Genomic DNA, 17,244 nt, shown 5'->3' on the forward strand with positions numbered 1-17,244 from the left:
CTTTATTAGTCCTGCAGTTACAACAGTGATAACAGAAATGAGACGTTAAAGTGCCTACATTCACATTTCATCTGAGTCCGGAATGTTTCTATTTTTTAATTATTATTATTATTATTATTTTTTAGTTCTTACAATAACAGCAAACACTGCAAGCTAAATTCTGCATGATAAATCCTCTTCAAGTTGTTCGCGGAAAGAGTGGTTGTGGTTGCTATTGACTCTGACTGGCATGTAATTTTAGAAACAATTGTTGTCATTATCATTTTAGCATTGTGCTTTTCTTCCAACAAAACATCTTTCCACAATTAGCATGACAGGTGTTGCACAGTTAAATTATTCTTCCATAAATGTGATACTTCTCCATAATAGACCCAAAGGGCAATGAACTCAACGCATCTTTGGTTCACTAATACACATCAAAGACAGATGAAATCCAAAAACGTTAATCTATAAAACAGCAAATATAACCTAGAGTATTTTACACATGGAAAGGAATATCTGATTCACTATTCACAATTATTCTCTTAGTTAAAATAAAATGATACATCTGTTATAGAGTAGGGTTGATTTACATATAAGCTTTCATCACTGTAAAACACATACTTTGTAACAATACTATACACAATCTACACAGAAAATATCTAAAAACACAGCCATAATAAGTACAATAGATATTACATTGACTGTATCATACTGTAAATACTGTAGTACTTTATGCGACCAACTATGCGATGTCCAAGGGACTGATTGATTTGTACATGACATAAACATGGCCCATCAACATACAGGTACAGATACTTTATGAATAACTTATATGTCAATGCTATAAGGTTGTGCTCTGTTTTTACGTTCATTCAGTTTTCTAAACTACTCTGCATAGAATACATGACATTATTTGTGCTGACTCATCAATAGATAAGCGCAAACGCACCGTATGCTCCACATATCACAGGCCACAACTTTAGGTACACGATGGAACGAGAACCAACACAACAACCTATTCCAAAAATTACAAGTAGATGTCTTGATACAGTGCGTGTGTCGGCTCTCGTTGGATTCCGCAAGTATAGCTAAAGATCTGTCTTCAAGTGCTTTTGTGTGTAGGAACGTGCGCACTTGGCAACGCAAGTGTGGTTCTTACAAATTGTAGCCGAGTCTCTCGATTTCCTCCACCAGAAAGTCGATATCTGACCTGGTGGCAGCTGCGTTGGAAATGACCATGCGGAAGAAGTTGACTTTCTCCCCTTGAGGCTGGTAGCCCACCATTGTGGTGCCAGACTCCATCATCATGGCCTTGATCTTTGGGGCCACCTTTTGAGGAAATCACGTGTTAGACGGAAAATAAATATGCACAGGAACCTCCAACGTCTCCTGGACTTTGTGCTAAAGGTCTGCATAGCTTACAATATCAAACACCAACTTTTCTCTGTCACCATCTACTAGATACACACCAATTAGCCACAATCCAAACTTTCAAGTCCTCAATCGACACATCTACTATCCTCCACGGCAACAAAAAGGTATCGCCCACTTTCTCCGTTCATTCAAACATTAAAGGGGAAATCCAGTGGTTTGCATGAACAGTGTATCTAATAGGTCATGTAATATGTACCCTATTTTGACAATGTGATGTTAAATCCTCTCTCATTTAATAATGTTTTAAGAAGATTTTTATAATTATCAGGGGCGCTGCCATTTTTGCGAGTCACATGACCTACGTGCGCGGATGTGATGTGTAACGTGCCACAACAAAGGCTCGATTACATGGGACACCAGTTATACCCAGCGTCGATTTCTCGTATTTATCCTCATCTGATGAAGAAATAGCAGTATCGGTTCACCGGGAAGACGGAGGAATACTTCCATACAGATTTGAACCTGTGGCTGCAAATGTTGAATATTCGGATGGTTCTTCGGGCAGAATGGAGGCCGTCGTGCAACAAAAGTGCGCAAACAAAGGGCCCCAGCAGCTCCGGGCTGGGAGCCACGGATGGTTCTTCAGACGCGGAGCCTGACGAGCGAGCTCCGGCGGAGGGCCGCGTGCCGAGCTTCCAGGCAGCAGAAGCTGTTATCCACGGACGCCGAAGCTAGGCTAAAGGCCTCCGCCGCCGCCGAAGCTTGGCTAAAGGCCTCTGCCGAAGCTCAGCTAACGGCCTCCCCGGACGTCGAAGCTCGGCTCGCGGACCGCCTAAAGCCTTTAGCCGGGTTTCAGCTCACCTGTGACCTGACAGCAAATCGATGGATGATAAAAAACAGAAACGCACACAAGGGAACCACCAAATTTTGGGATTTGGTTGATCCAAATACGGTGTTCATGCGTAATTCCCTCAACTGAAAGTCTGCTGAACATGTGATTTTGTATTTGTGCAGAATATGTGGGTTGGATTCCAAATTGTTGGACCTCAAGAAGAAGCATTCAACTTGATCTCGGAAATAAATGTGAAAGTGAATCTTAAAGCAGATTAATGAGTCATTACCTTGTGCAACCTCTCTTGTCTCTCTTTACCAGAAGGCATGCCGCGGAGGCTCAGGGGAAGGTACCAGAAGCATACGTTGGTGTGCTGTGGCTGATAAGAGGAAAACCATTTGAAATAAAAGCTGTTATGCGCTCACAATGACGCAACATTAGGTGCCCTGATGTAATGTGAGCTGGAACAGAAACATCCAATTTTGCACCAGGAGAGGGTCAAACATATTTAGAAACACTTCCCAGTTGTATGCTGTTTTAAAAATGTTAATGCATCTTTCTTCAATGATCTATGCAAAAGTGACAGATAGTGACATAAAAAAATTACTCTCTTCCACTGAATGGGATTTATACTAGTTTTTGTCACATTTTTGTTTGTGCATGCTAGGATTTTTTTTCTCATGTAAACTATGTACCTTAGCTAAAAAAAAGTGGTTGTGAAACATTGTTTTAGAAAGAATTTCCCAAAAAATACGATACTCACCCTTTGTAGATTTCGTTTTAGGTATTAATCAGCTGGATGTGAGTACCATCGGCATTTGAAAGCTTAGACTGCAGTTTTTATATGCATATCATAATTCCCTTGCCCATTGCTGTTCAACTGAACTTGAAGCAGCGTTGCAAAATTGTGACCTGGCAAGAAGTCTTTGGGTCACCGACGGCAGTTCAGCCCCAGTTGGAGAACCCGTTTTGCTTAAACCTGTGGTACCATTTATGTCTCTCAAAACAGAATCTGTTTGAAAATTTTGATTACTAACAAATTAGATCAGATCTGACTTATTGAAACTCCGAGGCAGTCGCCCAAATCCACGGTAAGGGTGTTTTGCTACGCCGCACTGGAACTCAGCATCAACAAAAGTTCGAGCCGTGGATGGTTTGAAGAGTGATTAAAGCTCTACTCCTAAGTTTCATCATTTTATGCTTCAAGCCTTTGTACAAGGTCAAGTTCATGTTTTGAGAGCCATAAAGCTTTTCAAATTGCTGCTAAAATGCATTCGGGGACAGAAAAAACTTCTCGGAAGGCGGCAATTTTGCAACCCTGCTCAAAATGTCAGTTGGTGAGACATGACTGACATGCTGGAAAAAAAACCACAAAGCCTCAGCTGTCAAATGCCGACGGTCTCGAGTCTGTCCAAATTATATACGCCAAATTAAAATTTAAAAAAAAGGAAATGTACAGTGCATTGGCTTTTTGGATACCCTGTGCCCGAGTTGTATTGTAGATTTAAATGAATACGCTTACCTCTGTGTTAAACACCATCTCGAAGCCTTCTCTGTCTTTTATTTTGTAGTAAAGGTATGATGACAGTTCCAGACACTTGTCGATATGATGTTCAAATCCAACCGTTCCCTTTTGAGGAAAGGAAAACAAGAGCTTTGGGCAAGTATAAGTAGCAATCATAATAATATTCTCGGAGTAAATTTACTGTCCCCTCTTAATAATGCCACACACACAGACGTTAAAGGTCAAGTGTCATCCCTATAAACATTCTAAAATAGATAGTGAAATGAAAACTACATATAACATTAATCACTTCAATGTCTACACGAAAAAATAATTATGAGCGGTGAGCACGTCATCCATGCACAATGTTGCGGAAGTCTCATTCGACATCCAAGTGGTCGCCATATTGGCTGCATTTACTGTCCGTGACGTCACCCCGGACATTCGCCATTGAAAACACGCTGTGGCCCCTACTGTGGGACACGCCCCTTTAGACACGGAATCTCTTTTCGAAGAAGAGAACGTCTCACAATCGAGTCAAGTGTCCGGGGCAATATTATCGGCACTGTGATAAGCCACCTCAGCCCCGTCGATGAGCCACCCCAGCTGAAGCCTTGACCGGCAGATGCGGCGCCGAATCCGTGACCGGTGGACGCGGTGCCGAAGCCGGGGAAGGCTGCCGCGTCGTGCCTCGCGGACGAGCATGGCTTCGGCCAGGCTGGCTCATACATACTGCTGCAGTGGCGTTAGACTCCCAGAGAGTATGCATGAGCCAGCCTTATCGAAGTCGTGCTTGTCCTCAAGGCACGATGCGGCAGCCTCTGCTGGTGAGCCGTCACGGAAGCCTTCCGACGCGCACATCGACACATTTAGCAACCCTGTCATATGTACGTGGATCTTTTGTTACGTTATGTGAAACGGATTATGTGGTCCACCCCCCAACTATTGGTTTTTTTTTTTAAGTAGCTGCATACACACCTACTTGTCATTTGGAACCCTCGAAGCTGTCGTCCGTTACACCCGTGCAATCCATTTTTCACGACGAACCAGGTCTCTTGCAAACTTATGAAGGGTAAATTCATCCTCCCGAGTGTTCAAGCAATGTCCAGCAATGCAACGAGCCGGCATTTTGGCTAACACGAAGGAACAACGAGCTACCTTCCCAGAGGTAAAACTAATAGAAACAAACGAGTCCACTTGAGGGCCATGTACGTCACTTCCTGCTTCCTCTCGAAAACAAATCCCTCGAGAGGATTTTCGTGGCGGGAGTTACAAAAAGCTGTGTACATCAAAATAACGTTTTGTGGTGAAAAACAAAACGCACGGGTCCATGTCAGCTGCCATTTTTTCATTAAGAACATACTAAAAATCATGCATTTCATGACAGTGGCACTTCAATGTCTAAATGGCTTGCAACAAAAGTGAGGACACCCCAAAGGGAAAATGCCCATGTTTGTCCAAATTAGCCATTTTCCCTCATTTATGTTCCAAGTTCTCAGGTGTGAATGGGAAGCAGGTGTGTCAACTTCTAAAACTGGTCACCGGAAGTTTAATATGGCACCGCATAACAAAGAAACCTCTGAGAAGCTGACCAAAATAATTATATCTTTCCAAAATCCCGAAACTGCGACACAACATGGTAGCCAAGAGCATTTTGTGAGCTAGTCGTAGGTACCTTTGCTTTCCACATGAGCCAGAACTTGAATATGTCAACGTGGCGGCCACACTGAATGGCCTTGTCTCCAGTGTCGTACGTCACATCGTACTGCTTGTCTGGCTGAAAGAGGTAGCCAGCGCACATGGAGTTGCAGCCTTCCAGTAAGCCCTGCGTGAGCAGTAACAAGTGTCAAAAAACAACAAAGCGCAAAAGTCCAGGGATGTCCGAGACAAACCAACTTCTCACCTTCTCTCGGACCAGAATGGCAGAACACTGCAGAGGCACGCCCATCATCTTGTGGGGGTTCCAGGTGACTGAGTTTGCCCTGCGCACACCGTAGAACATCTATGAGTTCAGCTCATGTTTACTTGACATGTTTTGGCGAGGACCAATCAATAGCGGCTGAACCTTACGATACACGCGAGGGAAGGATTTAATGTGGGGTGTTTATAAAAGCTGTCAGGGGTTTGTGGTTGGGTGCAGCTTGTTCTCATAAGAATTTATTGGAGTTCTTACAAAAAGCAAGGCTTGATCGGAAGAGAAACAATGCTATAAAGTAACAAAGGACAACTTCTCGGTATTAGTTAATAATAGTTGCCTTCTTGAGGATTTATTGTTTGGTGTCATAAATCAAACCTTTTTCATATCTGTTTGACTTCCAGTTATAAAATGGATAAATGTGGAAGTAAATTACTGCCACCAGGATTTGAATTTGAAATGTAAAGTGATCACATTTTCAATAGTTCACTTTCAATTCACTGTCTGAAATTCAACTGGCTACAATTTGCTGTCTAAAATTCACCGTCTGTGCCACCTTGCACGGTCACTTCCGGTCAGAACCGAACACCCAGCCAATCACAGTTACGCTTTCTTGACGTGATGTCACATACTAAGAAAGCGTAACTGGATTAGCTGGCTGTGTTTGTACTGTTTTACCTCTCGACCCCATTGAGCTTGTGTCTGTGCTTCCTAGACATCAGCAAACCTCCTCCCCACGCACCCTGCATACATTTTTGCACTAGTGAGAATCCATACTTTGGTTATTTATCTGATACTGAAATCCAAGGACAACGTCTTACGTCCACATGAAGCCACATGTTGTATTTCTCGCAGATGTCAGCGATTTCATTGATGGGATCGAAGGCGCCGTAGACTGTGGTGCCGGCCGTGGCATTCACATACATGGGGACGTGGCCCTAGAAAGGAAGAACACTTTGGTAATGATGCTCTTTCCCTGACATCAAAAAGACAGGATAGAGCAGTTCTGTAATAATGCACTCCCGCTCTCTGCAGATATGGTTAGAGCAAAAATTGCTTGCCCGCCCCTCTCCAGCCCTCACATCACTTTGCCTTGAAGAATGACTTGCAGCACTTTGCTCATATATGAGCGGACAGAACCATTATTAAGATCACCTTGCTCGCTCTGGCAAACCGCAGCATAGTCCAATGCCTCTCGTTGCACTCTCAAAGAAAAATACACCGGAATATTCAACCGATTTTGAATTTGAGCAAATTTTATTTTGGAATACATCTTTAAGGTTACATTGAACGCATGCTGTTGAAGCACGGTTGTGCATCTAAAGTATTACCTCCTCAAGTACGTTTTGTTTTTGTACGTAACCATAAAAATTCAGTGAGAAGAACCTTAAATGATGGTAATTAAAGACTGGTTCATTTTGAGAAAAAATTCCAAGTCATTCAATTCCTTGGACTTGTTTGTTTGACAATTAGTCAATGATAATAACATAAGTAGAACACAATGAGTGCTGCAAAGTCAACAGCGATCTGATGTTAAGTCTTTAAAATGTTTTGAGTAATGTAAGACTTCTAGGATGGAAATAACTTGAACCCTGAACTATTTTCAGTGTACAACTATTCACAAGTTCACAGATCTTGTTTTTTCTTAGGAACCTATTGTCAGCGAATCTGTGAAAAATAACTTTTTGGGGAAATTTCCATATGTTTTGGTGGCTATTCTTTTTCTGTAATGCCATTTGATGCTACAAAAAAAAAAGCATCCAAGTCCTGACTCATAGGAAAATTGTAATTAATAACTAAGTAAATTTTGCGATATTAGGTTAATTTGTTCTGTGACCATGCACGTATCTCAAATCAACGTTCCCCATTGAAATGGATGGAAAGGCCATTAATCTGTACCCCTCAACCTCCCCACACCCCCATCCCCCAAAAAAGAAATGTGTAATGTGTTTATAAGAAAATAGCAATTGATAATATTAGAGTAATTTTCTTTCGGCTTGTCCCATTAGGGGTTGCCACCATGTGACATCTCAGATGAATGCTCATATTTGTTTGGCACAGTTTTTATGCCAGATGCGCTTCCTGACACAACCCTTTTGGGGAGTGAATTGATAATATTACATTTTCTAAAAAATAATATATATATCATAATGACATAATTAAAAACAGATTAAACTAACAGATTTTGTCAGATTTTGATTTAATTCAATGAACATTGCACTGCTCCTTCTGATGTGTGCATGTTGGCCAACTGGGGGCAGTACATGCAGACATATGAATATCCACGGAGGTGGTCAAAACTCCTCAGTATCCCTCAGTGATATGAGCCGTTCTTTGCAGAGGATAAAGAAGATATGCCTCAGGGTATTGCAAACTTATCTGTAAACGTTTTGGTTCAAATATCTTTTGCTATGAGAATTATAACACTGTGACTCCAATGCTAGTTGCTCGCCCATTTATGGCCTTTTGCATTGTTCATGAGCATCAAGCAAAATGGGAGTGACGATAAACAGCTCACAGCTTCTTTTTAGAAGACTTGATCACTATGAGGAGAACTAAATTAAGTTCACTTCTCTGCCACCATATAGCTCTCTTATCTCATTTTTTTGCTCACAAGTAAAAGCAACAAATCAGGTGATCTTTGGGTCGTATGTCAAAAACTTCCAAGTTGGGTCACTTGGATCTCAAGGTGACACAGTACATCTTGACTGTTTTGAAGACCTCGATGGGGAGGAGCTACTGTCAGTTTACCCTGGGTTTTTAGCCTTTTTTTAATCCAATCATCTTTAAGACATTTATTGTTAAGAATACTTTTGTGCCCCGTAGCTCAGTGGTTAGAGCACTGGTTTGGTAAGCCAGGGGTTGTGGGTTCGTATCCCACTGGGGCCTCCACTCCCTGAGAAGGGTTGCGTCAGGAAGGGCATCCGGCGTAAAAATTGTGCCAAACAAATATGTGCGTTCAGCTGAGATGACACGCTGTGGCGACCCCGAAAGGGACAAGCCGAAAGAAACACACATTGTTAAGAATAGTTTTGTAAGATGGGTTGGAAATTATATTAGTGTTTATGGGTCAACAACTGTGGTATATTTATTTTTTACACCAATTATATAGGCAACAGTCTTTGGGTCAGGGGTCAATTACTTTGGATTTTTAGCCATTTACTGCAGGGGTCAGTCCCTGTTTACTGTACAATAATTCAATTTATATTACGGGAACTCTTGTGTTCATCACTGAGAAAATGTTGCCAACTTATTTTTCCCCCCACCTTTTGTTTGGCTGCGATTACTTTGGCTTCCAAATCAGCAGGAATGACTCTCCCCCTGGAAAAGAAAATTCACTTCATAGTCACAGGAATGTTTGATGTCCAATTTATACTGTGTGTATATCCAGTACAATGCAAAACATGAACCTTTCATCGGTGTTGAGCAGGATCAAGTTATCTGTTCCAAAGCCCAACGCTGCACTGGCTTTTTTGATGGAGTAGTGGCTCTACAAGAAGTTAGTTTGAATCAGCCTTTACTGTGAAGACAGCAAATGATCTGGACAGACAATGTTGAACTAACATGCTCAGATGTGAAGAGGACCAGTCGAGGTGCAGCTGCCATGCCTTTGGTTTTCACCTCAGGAAAGAACTTGTAGCGTGCAATCATGACGCCGTACATGTTGGAGATGGCGCCTCCTGCACGAAACCAGACGGGTTTCTCTCAGCGGCCATCGCTACAGTACGTGTGTCTGACAATGTGTCTGTGTGTTCAATCAAGTGTGACACGAGAGCGCTGGCTCGCTCTCAAAAGCTTTCCCGACCAGTGTTGGCGCCGTGCTCTCACCTGGTGAAAATATTCCATCTCCCTCCCCTTCGGGCCAGCCGATGAATTCTCGCATCTTTTTCAATGTCAGCTGCTCCATCAGCACAAAGACAGGTGCAATCTCGTAGGTGAACCTGTAACATAGAAAAGGCTCGTGCTGTTGAAAAAAAAAATCATCAACACACACGCACACACACACACACAAAATCTCTTTCAGCCTGAATTTTTATGTGGAGACTGCTGGGATCAGTATGGCATGTAATAATATGAAGAGTTCAGACGCAAAAGCAGATATATAAATTTTTCTTGTTTCAACAAAAATGGATATATCTGGTTTTGCATCTGAACTCTTAATGTGTACATGTAAAGGGGCTGATGAAATTGTATTGTAAGGGTGAGGGTGCAGTACATTCCTATGACTGCTGCTTATCGCAGATTTGTGCAGTGTCACGCCGTATTTCCTTTGGGCTGGAAAGGGCTCGTTATTACTGCACCCGTTTTACAGCAGTGCAGACAGTACACAGAACATTAGCACTGCACTTGAATATAGGAAAAACAAAGGTGAATAATGATTCAAGGAAGTTGTAATGCGCATAAAAACTATACTTAGGTAAATGTTTTAAAACCAACAGTTCTTACAGAATTAGAGCAAATGTATTGTACTTAAAGGTTAAGTGTCATCAAATGGATGATCTTTAGTATGTTATTAATGAAAAAATGGCAGCCGGTATGGACCCATCCGGTTTTTAACCACAAAACATAATTTTGACGTATATGGCTTTTTGTTCGAGGGATTTGTTTTCGAGAAGAAGCAGGAAGTGACGTACAGGGCAAAAGCACACACTGTCATGATCCTGCCGCTCCAGCCCGGGCTGTGCGGGTGCCCGTGCGGTTGCGCTGATTGGGAGAGGCACACATGCGCCTCATGCGGGCTGATTATCCTGTGTATTTATATGACCCCGATGACGACTGGTCGGCGCCAGTTCGTGAGCTTCATGTCCCGTTCGAGTACTCCCGTATCCCTGATCAACAACCCGTGTGTACTGACCTTCGCCTGTTCTCCGACCAACCCCGTAAGCCTGACTCCTTTGACACTTCTGACTGCTTTGATCGTTCTCCCGTGTACCGACTCCTGCCTGCCCGCTCACCTGCTCTCTTTGCCCGACGTGCCAACTACCGCTGCTGCACCTGACTCCCTGCCCGATCCGCGACCACTGAATAATAAACGTTTCTCCCCGAACTACCTTGCATCGTCCGAGTCCTGCATTTGGGTCATACTCCCGTTCCGATGGGTCGTGACAGAACGAACTGGTCAAAACAGGACCCAGCAGGAAAGACCCGGCGTCGCCGAGACCGACGCAAGGTAGACCGTCTGCCGGAGGACCAAGCCTGTCCGATCCGGGTAGGCTCCTTGACGTCCTCCGCTTCCGTGTCTTACGCTCCGCCAGTGAGGTATGAATACGTCCCGAACACGACCCGTCCGGTTCCTCATATTCTTCTAGACTCTGACTTTTTGGAATATGAGGAGGACCTTGATTTGTATGACCGGCTGCCTGAGTACGACTTCGGTGATTTTGATTATGAATCTCTTTGCCCAGTCTTTCATCCCAGTCAGTTTGTTTCACCTCCCCGTGTTTCCAGCATCCGAGCGTCTTTGCCCGGTAGGTCCAAGTACACCAATCCGTATGAGGGAACCCGCTTGGCCATCTACCCGGGACCTCTGCGTGGCGGCCAGAGGAGACGCCCCGGGCTTGTGCCTCCCGCTGCGCGGCAACTAAGACACCGTCCTCCCACTCCTCGCCGGCAACGGCGAAACCGGCAGACCCGCAGCTGGTGGCGAAGCTTCCAGCCCAGAGGGAGGAGGAGCTGCCAAATCACGAGGCCTTCTGCCGCGATATGCGGCCGCAGATAGAGCGGCAGAGCGCCGAATTGGCGGCTCTCACGGCCCAGGTCCGGCAAGGACCACGACCACGAAATAATAAATGTTTCTCCCCGAACTACCGTGCATTGTCCGAGTCCTGCTTTTGGCTCCTACTCCCATTCCGATGGGATGCGACACACTCAAGCGGTCTTGTCTGTTTATATTAGTTTTACCTGCTGGAAGGTAGCTTGTTGTTCCTTCGTGTTAGCCAAAATGCCCAGCGTGTTTCAATGGTGAATGTTCCGGTGTGAGGTCACGGGCAGAAGATACAGCCAATATGGCGACCGCCTGGATGTCGAATGAGACTTCCACAACATTGCGCATGGATGATGTGCTCTCCGCTCATATTTATTTTTTCGTATAGAAATTGAAGTGTTATGTTATGCATTTTTCATTACAATATCTATTTTAAAATGTTTGTAGGGATGGCACTTGACCTTTAAAAACTAAATACAATTGAACTGCACATGTACATGTTGCAATTTACTGAGCTTTACCGCGAGATATCTTTCTGCTGATGTCCAGTGTTATCTATGATGAACTACACAATATCTTATCCTCAGACCAGAGAGGAAAAGTGCATCAACTAAAATATGATCGACGTACTTATTTTAGAGATGCAAAAACAGAGTTAATACAACCCATGAAAGTATCGAGTCAGGAAAGGATTTTCACTTATCGTGGATGGTTGTGGAACGTATAGCCACCATAAAAAAAAGAGGTCTGACTTGCTGTAAATATAAGTTATTCTCAAACTTCAGCCCAAATAGCAGATTCAATTCTACAGGGCTGTAACTACATCACTCATTGTGATTGTTCCAGATGCTTTAAGGGCAGATGTCCCAAAGCCTCTCTCTGGAAATGTTACGTCACTGGAACTGGTGTCACATGAAACAATGGCAGTGTGTACACTGTGGATGTGAATCAATATGTAATTATATCGGGCCACAGGGCTGAATTATGTGAGCACAGTGTGAGGGCACACCAATGGAAATGATCCATGGTGGGTGGTGCGGCTTTACAAGCGTCTTCTTTTGGGACATTTTAGATCGCTGTGCCATTCGCTTCGTATTCTAGCAGGCGAGAAGATTTTTAAATATACTGTGCAACCTTGACATACAAAGCCCCAACTTCAGAGGGTTTTTTGTTTTGTTTTTTTAAATCACAAGCTGTCTGTTGTTTGGTCTTTTTTTTTTTTTTTTTTGCTTTGTGTTATAAGCAAAAATGTGACTAAATGTGACTAGAAAATGGGTCCTGCAAAAGTGAGTGCTGGTAAGAAGCAGATGATGGCCAAGTGTTTTGAAAGATTAAAATATTAGCGTGGTGTGCAAGTATTTGACTCTGCAAAGCAGTATGAGCGTAGTATTTCTGTCATACATGTTATATTGAAATAGCTAAGGGAGTTCAAATAATTTCGAGGTTGTGGATGTCCGTCCTTGAAAAGATGCAGAAGCTGCTCAAACTGAGGTAAGTTGGGCGTAAAGGAGGGAAAAAATCAGCCAGGAGGATTAAATTCAGTGAAAGTTAAGTGAAAAAAAAACTTGGCATGGGAAATAAAAATGTCTGTTTGAATCTGAGACACGTGAAGAAAATTTTATAGCCAAGTGCGGTATAAAAACAAAGGCTTCACAATCTGGAAAAATCAAGCCATTGTCTCCACTCTCAAATACTGCAGGTGTGTTCACTGAAAATGTGAAGTGAACTCCCCAACCCCTCTCAATGAAAAACGGATGCTTCTTCATGCAGCAGGGCCTTCTGCTTCCGCATCCCTTCATGTTTAAGACATGATTTTTTTGTTTTTTTAAGCCTCAATATTATCACCATGGGGCTTTCTGCACCACAACGAGTGCTGCCAGTCACTTACTAGCTCGTGAGCTATCATGCTTCAGCCTACTAGTAACAAGAACTATGACACTCACAACTGTGCTTAATAACCACTCGCGCGAACAAAGGCACTCAAGTTCTTATACTGTATTGAAAATCTATAATTGAAAGAATTATTCCATTCTATTCTCTTCATGTCTATTTATTTAAATTCTATTCCATTATTACTGTATGTTTTAAGACAATACAATTAGTGGTAGTTTTCCTATTAAAAACACTTTGGCAGTTTGTGGGGGGCTGGAACACATTAATGGCCTTTCCATTCATTTGAATGGGGAATGTTAATTTGCGACGCAAGTGATTTGCGTTGTGAGCATGGCGACTTACATGTTTGTGTTTGCCGTGGAGGTGAGCCACTCTCCTGCCAAGCCAATAATGTCTAATCCAGTGGAGAGCTGGTTGAAAAACCTGGGATGACCTGCAAAAGACACCATTAAGGTACAGTATACGCTACACTAAAGTCTAAAGATCTTCACCCCCTCACCTGTCCTCACACCATACTTGAGGGTGTCTCGACAGTCCACCAAGATCTGTTCCAGGGACTCGGGCTGCTCCGAGAGCTCCAGATTGAAGCCCTCCATGCCTTCTAGCAGCTGGTGTGGGTGGTGGAAGTCCAGAACCTTGGTGGACCTATCGAAGGTTTTTCGAATGTAGCTGATGAGGATTTCCACCACCTCCAGCAAGAACTGCATGGTCGGCTCCTCTCCATTTTTGGCGGGTAATAGTTCTGCAAAAAGAACTCAACTGTTCTTCTTTTAGAGATGAGCAGCAGTCTTATTTTTGCACCAAAATCCATTCATCCACCATGTTGAAATGGTCTCTATATTTGTATTTTATACTATACTCACTTGCATAATCTTTGGGACCCAATGCAAAAGACATTTATTTCACATTACGAACCGCATTGTGTATTTTTCAGGGCTGCAGAACTATACTTCCTTGTTCAGTAAATATCTCTCAGGAAATGTCAATCTAAAGGACATTTTTATATTTGTAGGAGCTTATGTTAGTGCATTAGTTTGTAGAAGATAATGTGGCCTGCCTGTGTATTTTAGGCAGGCCAGTTTTTGGATATGAAGAAGTACAAATACTTCATGAGTGTACCGACAGTTGGTAGATTTTTCAGGTATCTGCACACTATGCGAGTGTCATTTTTTGGGTGACTTTTGACTTTTCCAACATACATTTGTAAAGAGATATCTGTCAGGCTGCTGTATCAAATTTGGCTGATTACCTTTTCACCCACAATTAAGATTTTATTAATGTATTTATTTTATTGAGTGAGATCTTTTCAAAACAAAAGATTCACAGCAGGAAAATTGAGAAACTTGAAGCCAGCAACATCGACCATGAACATGATGCAACAGAGAATTGTTTGATGTTTTCAGCTCCAAGAATGAAGAAACGTCTAAAAACACCTAAAAAAAATATCAAGCTGAAAAAGCACATTCAGGTAATTAATTGTGCTGGGTTCTCAAAATTGGTAAAGGTAAAAATTCATTTATACTTTTATGCTTATGTACATTTCAGAGATTGAACTGTTTCATTATTGCTTTGGTAAGTGAGATGAATAAGTACTTGGGTTTGTTTTTCAAATAACATTTGTTAATTTCGCACGACAGTATGAGCACGATGTAAGTTAATAAAAGTGAAACTATTCTATGTATTTTAAAAATCAAACTGCATTGCACATATAATAAGTAAAAATTCCGTTTGACTGTTTTTTTTTTAAATTTAAGTTTGTTGAATCAATGTTTTTGGCACGACTACCATCTGTAGTGCATTTATTACACATTTGTCACACATTTACTACTTATTTGTTACAATTAGCAAGCCTTCAGCTGTGCCTACTATTGTAGCCATCAACTTACAACTCAAACCGGATCGTGGATTTAATTGAACGCCTTCCCCTCTCTACATCGAAAGCAATTTGTGGTCACATGACTTTTGGATATACCTCTGGCAAACAGGTTGGAGAAGTCCGTCTCCGTGCGTGAGAAGCGCGCACTTCCGCTGCTGTTGTCGCACGTGTGCATGAAGCTCCTGGCCGCGCGCTCCTTGAACGAGCCCACGAACCTGCTGCCCTCCTCCACGCTGTTGTTCTTCTGCAGGAAACCTGACAAGAGTCCCCAGCACGCTTGCATGACCAAGATTGCGCCAACTTTTTCGTTTCTTTTGCAATCTCCTCCTCTCAGGGTCTTTTTCTAAGAGGAGGAGGAGGAGGAAGCCCCCGCCCATCCCTACCAGGGCATCATGATGACATCGGCACCATAACAAATTACGGCTATAAATTCGTATGAAAACGTTGCGTTTGGGTGAGCAAGTGGATTCCAAATCAGCCACAAACAAACAAGCGAACCCAAAATAAATAAAAACGTGTTAATAAATCTTAACAGGAAATTACAATCTCAATACCGTGCGGCTCCTTTGGAGATTTGTTTATTGGAAAATCTATTGATGGTCTTTTTCTTTTCTTTTTTCCATGGGAGGCTTTTATGATGCAGATGAAGAGCGCCGGCTAATTAAATGCTCCTGATGAAAGCGGTGGAACGTGTCGGTCAAAAAAAATGTGAGGCTCACCGGCGCGTGACATTCACTATTATGGGATGTGTCAGCTCACATCATGGGGGCTGAAATAGACTCTCGGGGAGAAAATTGTCAAATCCATCCTTAATTCGATGCTTTTATGGCATCAGCTTGTGGTCCACAGCAATATAGAAGCAAATCATTCATTTAGATGTGTTCATGTGTATTTTAATATATTTTTTTACATATAAAAAGAGAACAGAATGCATTTGCAGACTTACCATAAATCTTCATTCCCAATTTTCGTGTACATCCATGAGCGACTCCACACCAAGCGTCATAGCCTAAATAAAAATAAAAAATCTTTACAAATAAAACACACAGTCCTATAGAAAAGAAATCGTCACTCCAGGGAACACAAAAAGCCACCTTTGGATGATTGTTAACATTTCGATAGGCCCTAAATGAAGAGCAGCTGGAACTTAACCTCTCCCCCACCCAATTTCACTTTAAAATAATTATTCCTCAGCTTTAAAAATGGCATTGAGTGAAAAGAAAGACAACACTGGTGCCTTATCGTGGATTCGCAGCCACCAGTCTTGGGGGTGGGGTGGGGGGGGGGAACTCTGAATAGGTTCGGAGGGGGACTCAGGCAATCAAATGTTTCCCCCCACCCAAAAAAGCAATTTAGAGGTGGGGCGGCTGGGCTCGAGGGCAGGGTGGGAACAACAGCTTCGGATCATTAGACAAATCATTGGCCTCGTGTGAGCAGCTCAATGGACCCAATCTAGTTTTTTTTTTTTTTTTTGGTACATTTTTCCATTTTAAATCATTCAAAAAAACCCCGAAGAGTTCGTTTTTAATGGAAAAATACGCCACTATTTACTGGACTTGATTTGTTCTTGCAAACATTGCCTTGGTCTGCAAATGCTCAAGCGTTCCACTAGACCAATTTAGTAGGGCTCAGTTAATTGCCACTTTAGGGTCTCTTCATATGCATGGAGCCACTGAACAACAACGGAAATAGACATCATGAACACATTTGCAATAATAATAATAATAATAATAACAACAAAAATAATATAAATAATAATAATAATAATGCCCATGGGGTCCTTCATGCAGCAGAGAAAGAACAGTCCATATTGCCACTCTCCATCCCCTGTCTCCCCCAAATGGAAATGATAAATGACCCACGAAATAGGCCTAAATAACACGCGTGATATCGCCTTTTATCTGCGCGTGCACCTACTTGAGCCCGGTGGCCGTAAATTTGTCGAGTTGGGATCGGGATCGCCATCGGATGAGGAGGACGGTGCAGACGCCATCAATCCAGTGCAGTCTGTGAGCCAAAGTCCTCAGCTTCTCCCCCCACCTCCCAAAAATAAAGGATAAAAAAAGGAAAAGAAAATAATCCTCGTCTTCTTCCTCTTCCCTTTTAAAATCTCTTTTTGGGGTGAAGGGGGGCTATCCAAGAAAAGAGGAGTGATTCATGGTCA

The 17,244-nt window shown here is 42.6% G+C and overlaps 1 protein-coding gene across 4 annotated transcripts; it reads right to left on the reverse strand.

Moving 5' to 3' along the window:
- LOC133512334 (glutamate decarboxylase 1) lies at positions 1 to 16,303 on the reverse strand. 4 transcript variants are annotated; one of them, XM_061841859.1, is made up of 16 exons: positions 16,175 to 16,303; positions 16,027 to 16,089; positions 15,177 to 15,335; positions 13,704 to 13,946; positions 13,547 to 13,637; positions 9,436 to 9,548; positions 9,172 to 9,287; positions 9,018 to 9,097; positions 8,874 to 8,928; positions 6,429 to 6,545; positions 6,286 to 6,350; positions 5,596 to 5,674; positions 5,368 to 5,517; positions 3,711 to 3,818; positions 2,478 to 2,567; positions 1 to 1,311 (listed from the first exon to the last, which is right to left on the reverse strand). In XM_061841859.1, exons 2-16 carry the CDS (start codon positions 16,037 to 16,039, stop codon positions 1,138 to 1,140), a joined length of 1,653 nt encoding a protein of 550 aa, XP_061697843.1. In that variant the 5' UTR covers positions 16,040 to 16,089; positions 16,175 to 16,303; the 3' UTR covers positions 1 to 1,137. The 4 variants fall into 4 exon arrangements, with proteins under 4 accessions (XP_061697843.1, XP_061697842.1, XP_061697845.1 ...); XM_061841858.1 differs by lacking the exons at positions 16,027 to 16,089; positions 16,175 to 16,303 and having other exon boundaries at positions 15,177 to 15,380; XM_061841861.1 differs by lacking the exons at positions 16,027 to 16,089; positions 16,175 to 16,303 and having other exon boundaries at positions 13,704 to 13,963; positions 15,177 to 15,214.
- Positions 16,304 to 17,244: the final 941 nt, after the last annotated feature.

Source organism: Syngnathoides biaculeatus, chromosome 14 (assembly GCF_019802595.1).
Source record: "Syngnathoides biaculeatus isolate LvHL_M chromosome 14, ASM1980259v1, whole genome shotgun sequence".
Classification (NCBI taxonomy): domain Eukaryota; kingdom Metazoa; phylum Chordata; class Actinopteri; order Syngnathiformes; family Syngnathidae; genus Syngnathoides; species Syngnathoides biaculeatus.

Excerpts from the sequence above, each read along its gene's own strand:
- LOC133512334 (XM_061841858.1), bottom strand. The coding sequence starts at position 15,363 with ATGCAAGCGTGCTGGGGACTCTTGTCAGGTTTCCTGCAGAAGAACAAC. Across the intron at positions 9,549-13,546 it reads TCCACGGCAAACACAAACAT|GTTCACCTACGAGATTGCAC; the intron begins GTAAGTCGCCAT and ends TCTATGTTACAG. Across the intron at positions 1,312-2,477 it reads GACAAGAGAGGTTGCACAAG|GTGGCCCCAAAGATCAAGGC; the intron begins GTAATGACTCAT and ends TTTCCTCAAAAG.